The sequence below is a fragment of the Ovis canadensis genome, chromosome 6 (assembly GCF_042477335.2).
Source record: "Ovis canadensis isolate MfBH-ARS-UI-01 breed Bighorn chromosome 6, ARS-UI_OviCan_v2, whole genome shotgun sequence".
NCBI lineage: Eukaryota > Metazoa > Chordata > Mammalia > Artiodactyla > Bovidae > Ovis > Ovis canadensis.
In genome coordinates, this window is record NC_091250.1 from 101,404,252 (window position 1) to 101,426,636 (window position 22,385).

General features: G+C 34.6%; 1 protein-coding gene across 1 annotated transcript in view; it reads right to left on the reverse strand.

Moving 5' to 3' along the window:
• Positions 1-17,491, reverse strand: part of LOC138442595 (UDP-glucuronosyltransferase 2C1-like) — a 35,704-nt gene extending 18,213 nt beyond the window's left edge. The window contains exons 1-3 of the mRNA XM_069594274.1: positions 16,619-17,491; positions 11,288-11,436; positions 9,627-9,758 (exon numbers count right to left, since the gene is read on the reverse strand). Of these exons, the coding sequence (XP_069450375.1) occupies positions 9,627-9,758; positions 11,288-11,436; positions 16,619-17,339 (1,002 nt within the window). The 5' untranslated portion in view covers positions 17,340-17,491. The remainder of the gene's footprint in view (positions 1-9,626; positions 9,759-11,287; positions 11,437-16,618) is intronic.
• Positions 17,492-22,385: the final 4,894 nt, after the last annotated feature.

Consider the following 22,385-nt stretch of genomic DNA (forward strand, 5'->3'; position numbering starts at 1 on the left):
ACAGCCTTGACTAGACGGATCTTTGTTGGCAAAGTAATGTCTCTGCTTTTAAATATGCTATCTAAGTTGGTCATAACTTTTCTTCCAAAGAGTAAGCATTTTTTAATTTTAATCACCACCCTCCCATTCTTCTGGTCATCATAAGTTTGCTTTCTGTATCTATAACTTTATTTCTATTTTGCAAATAAGTTCATTTGTACCCCTTCTTTAGATTCCACATATAAGTGATATCAAATGCTCTTGGTCTTTCTCTGTCTGACCAATTTCATTCAGTATGACAATCTCTAGGTACATTCACACTCGTGTAAATGGCATTATTTTGTTCCTTTCCATGACTGAGTATTCCATTGCACGTACCACATCTTCTTCACCCAGTTCTTTGTTGATGGACATTTAGGTTGATTTCATGCCCTGACTATTGCAAACTGTGCTGCTACTGAACACGTTGGTGCATGTGTCTTCCTGAATTATTTTCTCCAAATATAAGCCCAAGAATGGGATTGTTGGATCATTTGGTAGCCCTTTTAGTTTTTTAAGGCAGCTCCATACTGCTCAACATAGTGGCTGTACCACTTTACATTATCACCGATATTGTAGGAGGGTTCCCCTTTCTCCTCATCCTCTCCAGCATTTACTGTATGAAGATTTTTTGATGATGGTCATTCTCTTCAGTGTGTGATGATACCCCACTACAGTTTTGATTCGTATTTCTCTAATAAGTGATGTTGTCCTAATTTTCATGTGTTTGTTGGCCACCTTATGTTTCCTTGAGAGAAATATCTAGTTAGATTTTCCACCATTTAAATTTTTTTAAATATATTTTAAGCTGCATGAGCTGGTTGTATATTTTAGAGATTAATTCCTTCATTTGTAATATTATTTTCCAGTTCTGATGCTTGTCTCCATTTTGTTTATGGTTTCCTTTGTTTAAAAAACTTTTTGGCTTAATTAGGTCCCATTTTTTTTTATTTGTTTGTTTTTTTGTTTTGTTTTGTTTGTTTTTATTTTCATTACTCTAGGTAGTGGATCAAAAAGATCTCATTGAGATTTATGTCAGAGAGTGTTCTGCTTATTTTGTCCTCTAAGAGTTTAATAGTATTTGGTGTTACATTTAGGTCTTTAATCCATTTTGAGTTTAAAATTGTGTATAGTGTTAGGGAGTTTTCTAATTTTATTCCTTTAAATGTAACTATCCAGTTTTCCCAGCACCACTTATTGAGGAGACTGTCTTTTTTCCACTGTATATTCTTGCTTCCTTTGTCATAGATTAATTGGCCATAGGTGTGTGAGTTTATTTCTAGAGTTTCTTTCCTGTTTCATTGATCTGTATTTCTGTTTTTGTGCCAGTACCATATTGTCTTTATTACTGTAGCTTTGTAGTACAGTCTGAAATTGGGGAGCCTGATTCCTCCTACTCCATTTTTCTTTCTGAAGATCACTTTGGCTATTTGGGGGTTTTTGTGTCTCCATACAAAGTGTACATTTTTTGTTCTAATTCTGTGAAAAATGCCATTGGTAATTTGATAGGGATTGTATTAAATCTATAGATTGTTTTGGGTAGTATAGCCATTTTCACAGTATTGATTCTTCCAAACCAGGAACATAGCCTCTCTCTCCATCTGTGTGTGTTATCTTTGATTTCTTTCATCAATATTCATAGTTTTCTAAATATAGGTCTTTTGCCTCCTTTGTTAGGTTTACTCTTAGGTACATTTTCTTTTTGATGTGATAGTAAATGATATTGTTTTCTTAATTTCTCTTTCTGGTCTTTGTTGTTAAGTGCATAGGAATGAGAGAGATTTCTGTGTATTGATTTTGTATCCTGCAACTTTACCAACTTCATTCTTGAGCTCTAGCAGTTTTTTTGGTAGCGTATTTAGGATTTTCAATGTATAGTATCATGTCAAATTTGAATTCCTTTTTATTTTGATTTTTTCACTCTAATTGCCATGGTTAGTACTTCCTAAATGAACTTCTCTGGATAGTAGAAAAAGTTGAGGTGAAAAACTAGAAATAAGAAAACTTCAAATGGTAAAGCTACCTAGTAAGGAAAACACACAGTAAAGACAGGATAACATCCACACACAAATATGATATTGAAACCAGAACTATGGCAAGTGGAGATTACAGATGTAGGATATTGGAAATGCATTTTGAAAAGATATTTGAAAGTAAAAGATCAACAACTTAAAACAACCTTGTTTATATATGAAAGTGAAAGTCTTTCAGTCGTGTCTGACTCTTTGCGACCCCGAGGGTATACTCCCGGAATTCTCTAGGCTGGAATGCTGAAGTGGGTAATCTTTCCCTTCTCCAGGGGATCTTCCCAACCCAGGGATTAAACCTAGGTTTCCCACATTGCAGGTGGATTATTTACCATCTGAAGCACAAGGGAAGCCAAGAATGCTGGTTTGGGTAGCCTATCCTTTCTCCAGCAGATCTTCCATACCCAGAAATAGAACTGGGGTCTCCTGTATTGCAGGCAGACTCTTAACCAACTGAGATATCAGGGAAGATCCTTGTATATATATAGACTGCTATATCAAAATCTTATGGGAAATGCAAAGCAAAATCTTCAAGAGATTCACATATAAAAGAGAAAAAACAATCAAAACACAAAGCAAAATATGATCATCCAGCTACAAGAGAAGATGGGAAAAAAAGGAAAGGAAGAAACAATCTGTGGAAACAAACCCCAAAGAATTAAGAAAATGACAATAGGAGTATACATATTGATAATTACCTTAAATGCAAATGTAGTAAATGCTCTAACCAAAAGATCTAGACTGATAATTGATAAAGAAAACCAGACTCATATATATGCTGTCTACAAGATACCTACTTTAGACCTAGAGACACATACAGATTGAAAGTGAGGAGATGGAAAAAGATATTCCATGCAAATGGAAAGTAAAAGAAAATTGAGGTAGTAATACTTATATCACACAAAATAGACTTTAAGAAAAGAATTGCTACAAGAGAAAAGGAAGGACATTACATAATGATCAAGAGATCAATCTAAGAAGAAGATACAACATCTTTTAAAGTATATGCACCCAAGATAGGAGAACCTCACTATATAAGGCAAATGCTAACAGCCATAAAAAGGGAAATCAACAATAGTATAATAATAGTGGGGGCACTTATACCAATGGGCAGATCTTCCAGACAGAAAATCAATAAGAAAACACAGGTCTTAAATGACACATTAGATTAAATAGATTTAATTGATATATATGACATTCCATCTGAAAGCAGCAGAGTACAGTTTCTTCTCAAGTACACACAGAGAATTCTCCAGGATAAATCACATGTTGGGTCACAAAGCAAATTTTGGCAAATTTGAGAAAATTGAAATTGTATCAAACATCTTTTTCTGATCACAACACTATGAGATTTGAAACTAGGGGAAAAAACGGGGGGGGGGGACTAAAATAACACAAACACGTGGAGGCTAAACAATGTTACTACATTACCAGTGGGTCACTGAGGAAATAAAATAGGAAATTAAAAAATAAATCTAAAGACAAATGACAACAAAAATGCAATATCCAAAACATAGAGGGCACAGCAAAAGCAGTTCTAAGAAGGGAAGTTTTTAATAATACAATCTTAAGTAATCAAAAACTAAAATAAATAACCTATCCTTATACCTGAGGCAGCAAGAGAAAGAATACACAAAACCAAAGTTAGTAGAATGAAAGAAGTCATAATAATCAAAGCAGTAATAAATGAAATAGAGACAAAGAAAACAGTAGCAAAGATCAATGAGACTAAAATCTGGTTCTTTGTGAAATAAGCAAAATTAACAAAATTTTAACCAAATTCATCAAACAGCAAAGGAAAAGGGTTCAAATCAATAAAATGAGAAATAAGAAGTTACAATGCACAATACAGAAATACAAAGGATCATAAGGGACTACTAGAAGAAACTGTATGCCATTAAAAAACAACCTGAAAGAAATGGACAACTTCTTAGAAAAGTCTCCCAAAACTGAATCAGGAAGAAACAGTAAATATAAACAAACCAATCACAAGTACTAAGATTGAAACTGTGATTTAAAATGTTCCAACAAACAAATAACCAGAACCCAATAGCTTTACAGGCAAATTCTGTCAAAATTTAGAGAAGAATTGACACCTATTTTTCTGAAACTCTTCCAAAAAATTGCAGAGGAAGGAACATTCTGAAGATCATTAAATGAGACCACCATCACCCTGATACCAAAAACAAAGATATCACACAAAAAAGAATATTACAGGCCAATATCACTGATGAACATAGATGCACAAATCTTCAACAAAATACTAGCAAACCGAATCCAACAAGGCATAAAAAGGATCATACACCATAATCAAGTGGGATTTATTTCAGAGATGCAAAGTTTGTCCAATATACACAAATCAATTGATGTGATACACCACAATTGGTAAAGAATCTTTCAGTCAGTAAAGAATCTGCCTGCAATGCAGGAGACCCAGGTCCAATTCCTGGGTCAGGAAGATCCCCTGGAGAAGGAAATGGCAACCCACTCCAGTATTCTTGCCTGGAGAATCCCATGGACATAAAAGCCTGGCAAGCTACAGTCATGGGGTCCCGGGAGTCAGACATGACTTAATGACTAAACCACCACCACCACATTAACAAACTAAAGAGTAAAACCATATGATCATCCTAACTGATGCAGAAAAATCTTTTGACAAAATTCAACATCCATTTACGATAAAAACTGTAGACTGTGGGAATAGAGGGATGCTACCTCAGCATAATAAAGACCATATTCGACAAATCCAGAGCTTCCCTGATAGCTCAGTTGGCAAAGAATGCACCTGTGATGGGAGACCCCCCAGATCCATTCCTGAGTTGGAAAGATCTGCTGGAGAAGGGACAGACTACCCACTCCAATAATCTTGGGCTTCCCTTGTGGTTCAGATCATAAAGAATCTGCCTGCAATGCAGGAGACCTGGCTTAGATCCCTGGGTTGGGGAGATCCCCTGGAGAAGGGAAAGGCTAACCACTCTAGTGTTCTGGCCTACAGAGTTCCATGGAGTAAACCCACGGAGTCACAAAGATTTAGACGCAACTGAATGACTTTCACTTTCATGATAAACCCATAGCAAACATTACTCTCAATGATTAAAACTGAAAGCGCTTCTTCTAAGACCAGGGACAAGACAAGGATGTTCCCTCTCACCATTTTTATTCAACATAGTTTTGGAGAGACATTTTTTGGTTCTTCCAACCCTTTGTTGACACCACTCTTAAACATTGTATTTTAATGCAATTGAAAGTTCAATGTTTTTATGATAATGCCTTTTAGGTTAAATGTTTAAATGGGTACTACTTCTACAAAGCAATTTTTGAAAGTAATTTGGATATAAATATAAGAATTGTCATAATTGTTTGAAACTTAAACATGTTGTAAAGGTCTGTTTTAACTAAAACTAGGAAAAAATTAAAAAGTATATAGCTGGAATATTATACAGTATACTTATAAATCTTTTACTATATTATTAAAGTTTTAACTATTTAAGAATCATTATTGATTAGTGGCCATATATGATAAGCCCAAACCAAACATTATTCTCAATGGTGAAAAACTGAAAACATTCCCCCTAAGATCAGCAACAAAACAAGGGTGTCCACTCTCATCACTATTATTCAACTAGTTTTGGAAGTTCTAGCTACAATAATCAGAGAAGAAAAAGAAGCAAAAGGAATCCAGATTGGAAAAGAAAAAAATAAAGCTCTCACTGTTTGCAGATGACATGATAGTACACATAGAAAACCTTAAGGATACTATCAGAAAATTACTAAAACTAGTCAATGAATTTAGCAAAGTCTCAGGATGCAAAATCAATACACAGAAAACACTCATATCCCTATATACCAGCAATGAAAAATCAGAAAAAGAAATTAAGGAATCAACCCCATTCACCTTTACAACAAAAAGAATTAAATATCTAGGAATAGACCTACCTAACCTTGGACTGCAAGGAGATCCAACCAGTCCATTTTGAAGGAGATCAGGCCTGGGTGTTCATTGGAAGGACTGATGCTAAAGCTGAAACTCCCATACTTTGGCCACCTCATGTGAAGAGTTGACTCATTGGAAAAGACTCTGATGCTGGGAGGGATTGGGGGCAGGAGGAGAAGGGGACAACAGAGGATGAGGTGGCTGGATGGCATCACCGACTCGATGGACATGAGTTTGGGTGAACTCTGGGAGTTGGTGATGGACAGGGAGTCCTGGCATGCTGCAATTCATGGGGCTACAAAGAGTTGGACATGACTGAGTGACTGAACTGAACTGAACTGAAGGAGACAAAAGAATTGCACACAGAAAATTAAAAGACACTGATGAAAGAAATTAAAGATGATATAAACAGATGAAGAGATTGTCCATACTCCTGGATAGGAAAAATCAATATTGTGAAAATGACTATACAACCAAATGCAATCTACAGATTCAATGCAATCCTTATCAAATTATCACTGGCATTTTTCACAGAACTAGAATAGAAAAATTCACAATTCATATGGAAACATAAAAGACCCCAAATACCCAAAGAAGTCTTGAGAAAGAAGAATGGAGCTGGAGAATCAAACTTCCTGATTTCAGATAATACTACAAAGTTACAGTCATTAAGACAGTATGTCACTGGCACAAAAACAGAAATATAGGCCAATGGAACAAGATAGAAAGCCCAGAAATAAACTGATGCACCTATCGTTACCTTATTTTTGACAAAGGAGGCAAGAATATACAATGGAGCAAAGACAGTCTTTTCAATAAGTGTTGCTGGGAAAATTGGACAGGTACATGTAAAAGAATGAATTTAGAACAATTCCTAACACCATAAATAAAGATAAACTCAAAATGTATTACGGAGCTAAATGTAAGACCCAAAACTATAAAACTCTAAGAGGAAAACATAGGCAGAGAACTCACTGACATAAATCAAGGCAAGATCCTCTATGATCCACCTCCTAGAGTAATGGAAATAAAAGCAAAAGTAGACAAGTGAGACCTGGTTAACCTTAAAAGCTTTTGCACAGCAAAGAAGCTATAAACAAGGTGAAAAGATAGCCCTCAGAATGGGAGAAAATAGTAGCAAATGATACAATTGACAGAGGATTAGCTTCCAAAGTATACAAGCAGCTCATATAACTCAATACCAAAAAACAAACAACTCAATAAAAAGGTGCGAAAAACACCTAAACTGACATTTCTCCAAAGAAGACATATACATGGCTAACAAACACATGAAAAGATGCTCAACATCACTCATTATTAGAGAAATGCAAATCAAAACTACAATGAGATATCACCTCACATTGGTCAGAATGGCCGTCGTCAAAATGTGTACAAATAATAAATGCTGGAGAAAGTGTGGAAGAAAGGGAAACCGTTTGCACTGTTGGTGGGAATGTAAGCTGATAAAGCTACTACGGAAGACAGTATGGAGATTCTTTTAAAAACTAGGAATAAAACCACAATGTGCTGTGTTTTAGTTGCTAAATTGTGTCCAACTCTTCCAATACCATGGACTGTGCCTGCCAGGCTCCTCTGTCCATGGGATTCTCCAGGCAAGAATATTGGAGTGGCTTGCCATTTCCTTCTCCAGGGGATCTTCCTGACCTAGGAAACGAACCCAAGTCTCCCGCATTGCAGGCAGATGATTTACCAACTGAGCTATGAGGGGAGCCCATCTATGACCCAGCAATCTCACTGTTAGGCATATGCCCTGAGGAAACCAAAACTAAAAAAGATACATGTATCCAAATATTCATTGCAGCACTATTTACAATAGCTAGAACATGAAAGCAACCTAGATGACCATTGATAGATGAATGGATAAATAAATTGTGCTACATATATATACAATGGGATATTACTGAGCCAGAAAAAGGAACTCATTTGAGTCAGTTCTAATGAGGTGGATGAAACTAGAGCCTATTATATAGAGTGAAGTAAGTCAGAGAGAAAAAGATAAATATTGTATACTAATGTATATATATGGACTCTAGAAGGATGGCATCAAAGAATTTATTTGCAGGGCAGCAACGGAGAAACAGACATAGAGAACAGACTTATGGACATGGGAGAGGAGATGAGAGGATGAGATATATGGCGAAAGTAACATGGAAACTTACATTACTATATGTAAACTAGATGAAGTGAAGAAGTGAACTGAAAGTTGCTCAGTTGTGTCTGACTCTTTGCGACCCATGGGTATAGTCCATGGAATTCTCCGGGCCAGAATACTGGAGTGGGTGGCTGTTCCCTTCTCCAGGGAATCTTCCCAACCCAGAGATCATACCCAATTCTCCTGCATTGCAGGGGGATTCTTTACCAGCTGAGCCACAAAGGAAGCCCAAGAATACTGGAGTGGGTAGCCTATCCCTTCTCCAGAGGATATTCCCCACCCAGGAATCCAACCATGGTCTCCTGTCTTGCAGGCAGATTCTTTACCAGGTAAACTATCAGGGAAGGCTGTAAAATAAATAGCCAGTGGAAATTTGCTGTATGTCTCAGTGAACTCAAGCGGGGGCTCTATACCAACCAGAGAAGTAGGATGGGGAGGGAGATGGGAGGGAGTTTCAAGAGGGAAGAAACATATAGATACCTATGGCTGATTCATGTTGAATTTTGACAGAAAACAGCAAAATTCTGTAAAGCAATTATCCTTCAATTAAAAAATGTGAGACAGAAAAAAAAGACACAGATGTATAGAACAGTCTTTTGGACTCTGTGGGAGAGGGAGAGGGTGAGATGATTTGGGAGAATGGCATTGAAACATGTATAATATCATACAAGAAATGAATCACCAGTCTAGGTTCGACACAGGATACAGGATGCTTGGGGCTGGTGCGCTGGGATGACCCAGATAGATGGTATGGGGAGAGAGGTGGGAGGGGGGTTCAGGATTGGGAACTCATGTACACCCGTGGTGGATTCATGTTGATGTATGGCAAAACCAATACAATATTGTAAAGTTAAAAAAAAAATAAAATCTGGAAAAAAATGAATAAATTTTAAAAAAGAATCATTATTTAGGATTGCTATTTAGGATCATTGTTAGGATTCATTTTCTAGGATTATTAGAAGAATCTTTATCTAGGATTATTTTTAGAATCTAAGCTTTTAGTTTCAGGTTCAACAAGGACTCACGTTCAAAAAAATTAATCGTAAGGAAGTATAGTCCCAAGACATTCTGTAAATCGGGCCTATTATTTTCATTATCTTTTCCTTTATTCTCTGTTGTGTTATTTGTAACTTGTATATGCTTCAGATTTAAAGAAAATGTAAGAACAGCAAAAAACAAGGTTAGATTATATGGATGCCTTAAAACCTATGCACAAAGCTGACTGATCATTTAACAATAGCAAATGATTAAGTTTTACCTCGTTATTTAAGGAAAATACTGTAATAGATTTTCCTGTGAATAATGCCAGTTTTAAAGCAAGGTAGCAATCAAATATCCCCTTTTAACATTTATACTTTTTCTTTAGAGTTCACTTAAATTGACATTACCAATATCAATAGCCTTTTCTATGTCTTAAAAGTATACTTTTATAGAGGTTTTAAAATAACTGTCTCTGAAAAAAATATTATCTGACCTTCTGTGGAATCTGGGCAAGGGCTGATGCGATCATATTAGACTTTTCTTCTGAGAGGTTTTTGATCATTGACCCCAGAGTAAACACCACGACTCCATCTTTTCCAGAGCTTTGAACAAACTCTTCGAATTCCTATGAAGAAAACAGTGTTTGTAATATAAAAGCTTACAGTTATAATAGATGTCACACTTTTTTCTCAATGTGTCTGAATAATTAGAACAATTCTGTACTTTCACATATTAATGATTTCACTGTATAATAGATGACCTGAAATCATTTGTTATTAAAGAAATTAAAAATTATTTTTACTAAAGGCTCACTTAGTAAAGCATATTTCAGGTATGTGTGTTTCTGTGCACACATGTTTGTGTTTACAAATTATTGACCACCTGTTTTCTTCTGCCATTTGCTGAACTCTTTACATGTCTCATGTAGCTTACATATATGGTAATTTTATGAGATATGTATACATTTACATATTTCAGTAAGGTTAAGTAATTTGTCCAAGCCTACACAGCAGTAGGTGGCAGAGCAAATTTCAACCTTTAAGCTAAATAGTTCTGGTTCTTAGTCTTAGAAGCTAATAAGATTATCTTTTATTTTTCTGCTGAATCATGGTCAGCACAATGACATGATTTTGGTATATTTACTTTTCCTGTTTTCTAACTTTCAATTTTCTTTTATTTTGGTTATATTTGTTTTTTATATAAGCTTCCGCAAACACAATCAAGAATGAGGTAGCCATTCTCCTCCTGACCAGACAACTAATGCAGAAATACCTATAAAACATACTCTGAGGATTATAGGAATATAGTAGAAATATATAATTTTAAGTTAAAAATAAAAACAACATATTCAATCAAACTGAAATAAAAAGAAATCTTTTCATCCTGTAAATACTAGCAAAACTAAATTAACTAAATAAAACAAGAGAAAAATACGTGAGATTTAAAATGTAAAGCCAGGTAAGAGATTTATTTTCAGGGATTTCTCACATGGTTACAGAGGCTGGCAAGTTTAATGTGCACAACAGTCCATTAGGCTGGAGACTCAGAGAAAAGCCACTGCTGTAATTCAACTCTGAAGGTTACCTACTGGCAGAATTCAGTCTTTTGTTCTATCCACATCTTCAACTAATAGGATGAGGCTTATCCACATAACAAAGAGTAATTCGTTTACTCAAGGTTCACATATATAAAAGTTAATGTCATCTGAAAGTAGCCTCTCAGTAACTTCCAGAAAAATGTTTGTCTAAACAGCTGAGTACCTAGCCAGAGAAGTTAATACATAAAATTACCCATTACACTATATTTATGGATGATTTGACTTAAAATATAATCTTATCTTTATTTTCAATTATAGCATGGTATTCTTGAGATACTAGAAAATATTTTAACATTTACATAAAATAGATTTTCATGAATAGTGAATGGACTTTGAACAAGAAAAGAAAACATTGAGGACTACTTCAATCAGATAATAATACATAATCCAAAATAATGGTATTCACCTTCTGATTGTAGTGTATAGTCTAAGAAAATGATAACCATTAAATTTTATTCTGTATTCTCAGTTCGCAAATCAAATCTTAATAATAATTAACTAGAAATCATTTAAGAGATAAACACTCCTATAGGAAAATAATAAGCATGTTTAATTACCTTAGGTAGGGGCTTGGCAGGCTTGCAGTGCAGTCCTCCAACAAATTCAGTATTAGGTAAATAAGGCTGAGGAAATTCAAAATCCCAGTAACTTCGAAACAACCACATGTCAGCTTTCCCCATAATCTCACATAGTGTGATTGGTTTCCCTGAATAAAAATGAAGGATAATAGAGGGGAAACAATCTGATATGGTAAATGGAAGATATTTCTCCACCTAATTTTCTAAGTAAATTCTTGAAGACCAATACTGAGCCTTTGCAACCCAGCTTACGTATCAATTGGCCTTTTACCCTGAAGAGGACACAATCATCAGAATATGAATAAGTAAACACAGATATAAGTATGCAGCAAAACCAAAAGCCTGTTGCTTTCTTTCTGGCAATGGAATCTTTCATCTTGAGCTAACCCTGAACCCACTCATGTGCTTGTAGGAAGTACAAGAAACTTAGGCAATGATCCTCAGCCTTCTGTGGTAGAGTCACACCTTCTGAAATTCCAGTTTATCTCATCCTCATTGCCCAAAAAGTCTCTGACTATGTTGATAATCAACTTGTGTTTTATCCTTCTTTTTTCTACTGTTTTCAAGTGTGCTGTCACAATAAATTACATCCTGAATACTTTTAGTACAATTCTTAAAGTGATTGTTTCACTTGCTATAGTAAAGGAAAGTTCTTATTTTACAAGATTTCATCCTCTTTGATAAAGATATTGCATTGCACAATAATCTGGTGGTGAAATATTTGCTATTTTGACATATTTAGATAACAAACAGTACAAAAGGGTTCCTTTGAACTGAATTGGAAGCCAACTGAATATTTACAGAATAAGAACTCAAATTAGTGACCCTGAATTGGATCATCTTCCTTAGTTTCAAGCAGAGTTTCATCTCTGAATTTTATATATCTACTGCAGTATACCAAACCTTACCCAGAATGTTGGTGTCCTTTTGAAACATGTGCTCTGTGTCACCAATAGGAGGAAACCATAGCTGTCTGATTTCTCACTACAAGACTTTTTAAATATTCTCCTTGATGTTCTAAGTGTGCTAAGGATTTTACTAGAAAAATATAAGAGATTTTGAACTCCTAGGAAGATCTATCTGCATAAGAGATCAAGGCAAATTTCAGTAAATGAGGGGATTGACTCTGGTGATTACAATATCCAGTTTCATACTCAACACATATCTTTATGAAAATGTGTGCACACGTTAGGTTGTTGTTTGTTTTTTAATTTTCTCTAAATTTGAGTTAAAATACATTGAAATTAATTGTTAACTGGCATATTTTGGTCTGGTAGAAAATATCAATTCCAAAATTACGATTTTATTGCCCTATAGGATTTTTTTGGGCCAATTTTGTGTCTAACCTAGAGGTTTATAAATAGTTTCTCAATTTTTTGAAATTAATGCTATCTTTCTGGTTTAGTCATCAATTATTTGAACATATATATGACATGTTTTAATGAAAAATTTTGTAAATTATGAGCTATACTTTTTAAAATTTGAAAAACATACTTGGAATGCATTGTATAATGATGATTTTAAATTTTAAATTCTATATCTTGTAGCTTTTTAATATATATAAGTAAGAAATATGCCTTTCTTCTATTTACCAAGTATTTAATTCTTCTTCTCAGATTATTGATATATTCCACCAAAGAATATTCTAAGTTGATAAGAACTATGGAAGAATCATGGACAGAGTAATACCCTATCACTAGAAAAGATGTCCCTAAACTGAGTGTCAGACTGCTGGGACCAGAAGTAAACCAGTTCAATTCAGTTGTAGATCAATCAAGGATAAATCCATGACTCAGAAAATGTCAGCTTAATGAGATTTTAAATTATCTTGCTCAGTGTTGCCTCTTGTAGCTTGAACTCTGAACATGAATTTGTGATGGTTTCTGCCCATATTTTATAGGGCCAAGTCTAGAGATATAAGCACCTGTTTCTGTCACAAAATGCGGAGAAGTTTCAGTACAACACGTTGACACCAATTAGGTAATATGCTTTTTTGAACATATTATATATTGCCAAGTGGCATAGTTCATTAGAAGCAGTCATGTTGCTTCTGCATGTTGAATAATTTCTCAGAAGAAATATTTAAATAGATACTCAAAAAAAGGAAAAAGGAAGTGGCTATATAAAATAAGATATCACAACTATATTTCTTTTTTAAGTTTTGGGGAATAAACACAACTTTTAGAAATGATAGGATATTAGAGATACATCTATTAAAATAAGTAACAAGGAAAATAATTTTAAAAATTCATATGAAAATGAAAAAGTTCCAAATAGAAAAATCAATCTTGAGAAAGTAAAACAAAGCTGGAGGCATCATACACTCTGATTTTAAGGGTTATTATAAAGCTATAGTAGTCAAAATAATACAGCTAAAAACAGTCACTTAGTCCATTGGAGCAGAATTAAAAGCCCCAAAATAAACTCATGCATATTTATTCAACTAATATTTCACAATGGAGCCAAAAATATTCAATGAAGGAAGATAATCTTTTAAATAATTCTTGCTGAAAAAAAATGGATATTCACATACAAAGGAATAAAACTAGTCCCTGATCTTATTCCACTACAAAATTATATTAAAATGGATTAAAGACTTAAATATATGACCTAAAACCATAAAATTCCTCAAGGAAAACAAATGGGAAATAATTCTTGACACTCATCATGGCAGTGAATTTAAAATGTAACACCTAAAGTATAAGTAACAAAATTAAATTAAAAATTAAAAATGAACAAGTAGAACTACTTCCAATTAGAAGGTTCTGCATACTGCACAGAAAAAGAAATGATCAACAAAATAAGAAGGTAGCCTATGAAAACAGAGAAAATATTTGCAAACCATATGCCTGTGTAGGTGCTGCCACCTAAAATATAGAAGGAACTCACACAATTCAATAGCACATAAACAAATAATTAAATTTTTAAAAGTTAGCTGAGGAATTGAATAAACATTCAGTTAGTCAATAAGAATCTGAAATGGTGCTCAACTTTAGTAGTGACCAAGAAAATTCAAAGCAAAACTGTAAAGAATTAACATCTCATACCTGTTATGAGGGCTATCATCAAAATGATAAGAGACAAATGCTGGTGAGGAGGTAGTGAAAAGAGACAAACAAGTTTACAGTTAGTGCAAATGTAAATCAGTACAGCCAATAAGGAAAATGTTATGGAGGTGCCTCAAAATTTAAAAATAACTTGATTTTATTTGATTTTACCATATGATCCAGAAATTCCATTCATGGGTATGAAAATAGAAAAACCAAAAACAAAAACAGATCATTGCACTCTTGAGCTCATTGCTGCAGTATTCACAATAGCCAAAATCATGGAAACAATCTAAGTGTTTATAAACACATGAATGGATAAAGAAAATATAATTACAGATACAGTGGAATATTATTAAGTCATGAGAAACAAGGAAAACTTGCCATTTGCCTAAACATGAATGGATCTTGAGGATATTATGTTAAGGGAAGTAAGAAAGGGAAATATATCACTTATATGTGGAATCTAAGAGAAAACCAAACTAAAACAAACTATAGACACTGAAAAAATTGGTGGTTGCCGGATGCTAAGGTTGTAGCATGGTCACAATAGGTAGTTGAAGGTGATCAAATGGTACAAAGTTCCAGTTCTAAAGTAAGTGATCCAGTAATTTACAGCATGGTGACTATAGTTACTAACACTGTATTGTCCTAAGAAAGTAGATCTCATGAGTTCTCAGATAAAAACCCATTTGTAACTATGTGTAGCGATGGATATTATCTACAGTGATTGTTTCACAGTATGTAGAAATATCTTATCATTATGCTGTATACATGTGACGAAACAAAATTATTTTAAGGCAGGGCAAGAAATATTTGGCATAAAAATTTCTCTGCCACTTGAGTCGGTGCCCAGCACGCCTCGTTTTAGTGTGCAATATTCTTCTGCATTATGTATTAACTAGATCCCCACAGAAGACACAGGAAAGTTTACTCTACAAAAAAGCAATTTCCTCCTGGCCCTAGCAAGGTAGCTTGTTAGGAGTTAACATTCCTTTCTTAATCCCTTAAGGGGTCACGATGACCCACTACTCACTTTTTAGGACTATATAAACCGGCAATATATTGCTTTAATGGATGACTCTTTCATGTATAACCCTTTCCCTCAAAAATTTATATAACAGTGCTTTGGCTTCTAATGTGCATAATATTCCTCAGATCTTCCTAACAGACTTTCTCCAGGGTTACAATCCTCAGATTGGCTCAAATAAAATTTTCCATTTCCTTCTTAAGCTGACTCTTGATTAATCTTTTGTCACCAACTGAAACTAACACAATGTTACATGCTAGTAACACTTTAAAAAACCTAACTATGTGATGTAAAAAAGGTACTTCTTTCTCAAAAGTAATTTACCTCTTAAAGCAAAATTTATTTAACATAATCACATAAAAATAATAAAAAATAAATTATTCAAAAGAAATGAAAGAAGGGGTAAATGGACTTTTGTGAGCTCTTCCACAAAAGTTTCTTTAGTTACTGAAAGCTGGAGGATCTCCACAATATCCGGAACATTGGTGTGATCAAATCAGAGTAGAGAAAAACTTTGTGCTCAGGGTCAAAAGTCACTACTTCACCTCTAATGCAATTTTAAATAGAACAACAGAAACAAAACACCGAGGTGATTTACAAAATCTGGAAACATAGTCCTTTAGGAAAAAATCTTTTTTTTTTTTTTTTACACTTTAGAAGACAAGATCAGATGAAACCAAATCACATTATTCATTTTCTAGTTTCATGTTCAACACATTGCAAACCTGGCCACCAATTAACCATTCCTTCACAGAACATAAATATAAAGCTTTAGGAAGAGCAAGTTAATCAGAAACAAAACAGGCTGAGAAAGATGAGAAGCAAAATTCAAAGAAGTAGTCCAAGTTTTTGAAAATTAGGCACATTGTCAGATTTGGGTTTTCCAGACACTCCAAGAAATCATACATAAATATAGAGAATATTCCTTCTCGGATATATCATTGGCGTTCCTCTGGTAGCTCAGATGCTAAATAATCAGCCTGCAATGCAGGAAACCTGGGTACAATCTCCGGGCTGGAAAGATCCCCTGGAGGAGGGAATGTTATCTGTATTCAATCATATAGCACAAAACCAAAAAAAGAGTGTTATTATTTCTTAAATTCAAAACAGTGTAGCCACAGGTGCTTGGATCTTCTTCATCTAAAATACTTTTTGTAAGTTTTCATATGGTCAGATAAATATTTACAATTTTATAAGTTATAAGAATACTTATTATATACATATTTCTCTTACCTAAAACCTTGCTGTAATACTCATCCCATTCTGGAAACACGTAATATGAATATATCATGTCATTCATTGTATATAGTAACCAGTTCTCCAGCCTCTGTATAAAAGTCATCTTGTCTGTCAGTCTTGATGTGACACCAGGAACATATGAAGATGGCATAGGAAGCCCAGCACACAGTCTTTCCAAGACATTTCCATAGAAAAACCGAAAAGTGTATACAAATGGAATATTCAGGAGTTCAGCCACCAATTCCCCACAAAAACTTAAAGGGTCAGCAATACAGACATCAAACTTGGCTGCCTGTAGCCTGCTGAGTAACTCCTTGTTAGTGACAGCACTGTCACACACTCTTTTGGTTGTTAATAAAAATTTTCTGCCTATGTTTGCCAGTTTTATTTGCATTTCCCACCATGAGAGTTTTGGCAGTGCAAACGTAGCTTCATAGAGAATGGTATTGAGCTCTTCCATGAAAGTTTCTTTAGTTACTGAAAGCTGGAGGATCTCCACATTATAGGGAACCTTAGTATCATCAATCAGAAGACTTTGTGAAGGTACCAAGACAGTTATCTCATGCCCACGAAGGTGAAGCTCTTCTAGAATAACTTGTAAATTAATCCAGTGACTAAAATCCACAGGCCATACAAGAACTTTGCCCGTCCTCCCAGAGTTAAGGAGACATAGCTGCAGGATGAAAAAGATGCAAAAGCCTTTCACAGTCTTCATGGTTAACTCTTGCTTGAATTAAATCTGGGCTTAAACCAAATGCATGAAACACAATCCAAAGATCTCTCCTTAGCAATCCCAATCAATTTATAGTGGATGGGCTGAACTTTGAAGTGTGTACTTTGTATTATGGATTAAAATGAAAAGCAACTACTTTGATGGGGAAAAAAAAATACACTGACTTAGGAAATATATACTCAGGCTTAAACACAAATCCATAATAATTTCTAAGTAATGATAGAAAATCCAGCATTATGTATTGAATATTCTATTAACTCTAAAGTTTTTGAACTCTTTTGTTTGTTTTATTTGAATGCTCATTTGAACAGGAAGGTCTCTGTAGTGTTTCTTTTACTGATAATTCTGCTGGATATTGTAGGTATGGAAGAGATCATCACTTAATGCCAGAAATATGCATACTTTGAGAGATGTTAAGGCAGGGAGATTTATTTTTAATTTTATATTGGATTATAGTTGATTAGCAATGTGTTAGTTTCAGGTGTGCAGCAAAATGATTCAGTTTTATATATATATATATATATATATGTATATATATTTATTCTTTTTGCCTGTACTTGCTACAGAATATTAAACAGAATTTCCTGTGCCATATAATAAGTCCTTGTTGGTTCATCTATTTTAAATATAGTAGCCTGTATCTGCTAATCCCAACTCCCAATTTATTGCTCCCCCCACCTTACCTCTTTTCTAACCATAAGTTTGTTTTATTGTGTTATTCTGTTTTTGCTTTATAAATAAGTTCATTTTTTTTTCTTTTTTAGATTGCACATATAGGCAATGTGATAGTTGTCTTTCTCTGTATTCCTTATTCACTTAGTAGGATAACCTCCAGGTTTATCTGTGCTGCTGCAATATTTTGGAGATTAATTCTTTGTTTCTTCATTTGCAAATATTTCCTCCCACTCTAAGGGTTGCTTTCCCATTTTGCTTATGTTCTGCTTTGCTGTGCAATAGCTTTTGAGTTTAACTTGATCCCATTTGCTAGTTTTTTTTTCATTTCCATTACTCTGGGAAATAGATCAAAAAAAGATATCATTGTAATTTATTCAGAGAATGTTTGGGTGTTCAGTCTTACATTGGTCTTTAATCCATTTTGAGTTTTTTTTTTTTTTTTGTATAATGTCAAATAATGTTCTACTTTCATTCGTTTACATGTATTTATCCAGTTTTCCCAGTGCCACTTATTGAATAGCCAGGCTGTTCTCCATTGTAGTCTTGCTTTTTTGTCATAGATTAATTAACAATAGGTCTGTTGGTTTATTTCTGGACTTTCTATCCTGTTCATTGATTTATGCCTCAGTACCATAATATCTTGATTCTGTAGCTTTGTAGTAAAGCCTGAAGTCAGGGAGTCATCTTATTCCTCCACCTCTGTTTTTCTTACTCAAAATCGCTTTGACCATTCAGAGACTTTTCTGTGTGCATAATTTTTTTTAAATAGTTCTAGTTTATGAAAAATATGCTTGGTAATTTGATAAGGATTGCATTGAATCTGTAGACTGCCTTGAGTACTATAGTAATTTTGATAATATTGATTCTTCCAATTGTTTCCATCTGATTGTGTCATCTTTGATTTATTTCATCAGTGTCTTATCCTGTTCAGAGCACGGGTCTTTTGCTCCCTTGGCAGGATTATTCCTAGATATTTTATTCTTTTTGATGAAGTGATAATGGGATTTTTTCTTTAATTTCTTTTTGATCATTCATTGCTGGCATATAGAAATGCAACAAATTTCTCTGTGTTAATTCTGTATCTTGTTTATTTAACAAATTCATTCCTAAGATGTAGCAGCTTTGCATAGCATCTTTAGGATTTTCTATATATAGTATCATCTTTTCCATAAACAGTGATAGTTTTATTTCTTTTCCAAAAATTTTATTGGTGTATAGTTGTTTTATATTGGTGTGTTAGTTTCTGTTGTACAATAAAGTGAATCAGCTATATATATACATATGTACCCTCCCTCTTGGACCTCTTTGTGAACCCCCATCCCACCATCTAAGTCACCGCAGAGAACCAAGCTGACCCTCCTACACCATACAACAGGTTCCCACTATTTATCTGTTTTACACATGTTAGGGTACATAAGTCAAAGCCAGTCTCCCAACATTTATTTATTATTACTTCATTCTGAACGACATACTCCAGGTCAATCCACCTTTCTACAAATGGTCCAGTTACATGTCTTTTTGTGGTTGAGTAATATTCCATTATATATATGTACCGCACCTTCTTTATCCATTCATCTGCTGATGGGCAATTAGGTTGCTTCTATGTTCTGGCTATTGTATTAGAAAATAGTGCTGCAATGACATTTGAGGTGCATATATCTTTTTCACATATGGTTTTCTTAGAATATATGACCAATGCAGAATTGCTGATCTTATGGGAGTTCTAGTTTTAGTATTTTAAGGAACATGCGTTTGCTCTCCATAGTGTCCATATCAATTTACATTCCAACCAACAGTGCAAGAGGGCTCCCTTTTCTTCATTCTCCCTCCAGCATTTATTGCTTGTAGATTTTTTGGTGATAGCCATTCTGAATGGTGTGAAGTGATGCTGTTTTTCAGTTGAGCAGTCATGTCTGACTCCCTGCAACCCCATGAACTGTGGGCACACCAGGCCTCACTGTCCTTCCCTATCTCCTGGACTTTTCTCAAACACATGTCCACTGAGTCACTGATGTCAATCAGCCATCTTATCCTCTGTCACCCCCTACTCCTCCTGCCCTCAATCTTCTCCAAAGAGTAAACTCTTCACATCAAGTGGCCAAAATATTGGAGTTAACAGCTTCAGCATCAATCATTCCAATGAATACTCAGGGTTGATTTCCTTTAGGTTTGACTGGTTTTATCTCTTTGCTGTCCAAGAGACTCTCAAGAGTCTTCTCCAGCACTAGAGTTAGAAAGCTTTCATTCTTCAGTGCTCAGCCTTCTTCATGTTCCAAATCTCACATTCATACATGACTACTGGGACAACCATAGGTCTGACTATATGGACCATTATCAGCAAAGTGATGTCTTCACATTTTAATACACTGTCTAGGTTTTTCATAGCTTTACACTCAAAAAGCAAGTGTCATTTAATTTCATGACTGAAGTCACTGTCTTCAGTGATTTGGGAGCCCAAGAAAATAAAATCTGCACTATTCCCACTTTCCCCCCATCTGTTCGTAATGAAGTTATGGGACCAGATGCCATGATCCTAGTTTCTTGAATGTTGAGTTTTAAGCCAGCATTTTCACTCTCTTCTTCCACCTTCATCAAGAAGTTCTTTATTTCCTCTTCACTTTCTCTCATTATAAGTTAGAACTTAAACAGAACTTATATTTTATTAAGCATAGTGAGGAAATGAAAGCATTTATAGCTTGTAAATCAAAATTTCTCAACCATTATAGAGTTTGTAGAAATAAACTTTCTTTATAAAATATTATACACATGGAATGAATATTTTCTCTATGGATGGGAAGAAATCCTGGTGAATCTGCATCAACACAGAGGGCACTTACACAGCTGTTGTGGCTTCACTCCATGCAGAATCATGGTTTACATCTGAAAATTGCATTAAGCGTGAAAGGTAGATACCTGAATTTCATGGTATCATTTTGACACTGATATTTTATCTGAGGGACATACATCCAAATTGTGGGGAAATAAATGGCAGGAACTGAGAATGAGAGATAGGATCTCAGTATATCTGGCAAAGTTTAGAGTAAGAATCTAGAACCATGGTAGAGCTGGAATGAGATTCAGAAGCAAAGAACCTAGGGAGAAAATAAAATTGAAAAGCAGAAGAAGGTAGATAGCAATTCATGTACACTGAAGAACTTATGTTTTCTGCTCTACAGGCATCAGATCCTTCTAAAGACCTACTCTATTACCATTTAGAATATCACAGTTGATACTCCCATTAATTTAGGCAATATGGTCGATCTGAGTCTGCAGATGAATTACTATCTTTGGTAAAATACATAGAACATAGTAGAAGCAAATATTTCCCTTATCTTAAAAGGCAAGGAAGTTTAACAATCAAAGCATGACACTGCATGAATAACTTTTATTTTATAACATATAGATCATGTTGTGGTTATATATATATATATATATATACATACATATATATGCATACATATATATATATATATGAATGTACACACAAGAGCAAAGAAACTTGTGTCTACTTATTATCCTTTTATATTATCATGATCCAGAAAAACTTGAGCAGGGTTTCATAATATAATCACATGTGAATTGTTAAGTAAAGATATTTTAAAGCATGTTAGTTTAACTATGAGAGTCAGAGGTCATGAAACTCCAAATAAATAGTTTTTATTAGCACTTAGTAAAGTAATACACAAAATTCTCCAAGCCAGGCTTCAGCAATACATGAACCATGAACTTCCAGATATTGCACCTGGTTTTAGAAAAGGCAGGGGAACCAGACATCAAGTTGCCAACATCCACTGGATCATCAAAAAAGCAAGAGAGTTCCACAAAAACATCTATTTCTGCTTTATTGACTATGCCAAAGCCTTTGACTATGTGGACCACAATAAACTGTGGAAAATTCTGAAAGAGATGGGAGTACCAGACCACCTGACCTGCCTCTTGAGAAACCTTTATGCAGGTCAGGAAGCAGCAGTTATAACTGGACATGGAACAACAGACTGATTTCAAATAGGAAAAGGAGTGTCAAGGCTGTATATTGTCACCTTGCTTATTTAACTTCTATGCAGAGTACATCATGAGAAATGGTGGGCTGGAAGAAGCACAAGCTGGAATCAAGACTGCAGGAAGAAATATCAATAACCTCAGATATGCAGATGACACCACCCTTATGGTAAAAGTGAAGAGGAACTAAAAAGCCTCTTGATGAAAGTAAAAAGAGGAGAGTGAAAAAATAGGCTTAAAGCTCAACATTCAGAAAAAGAAGATCATGGCACCTGGTCCCATACTTCATGGGAATTAGATGGGGAAACAGTGGAAACAGTGTCAGACTTTATTTTTGGGGGCTCCGAAATCACT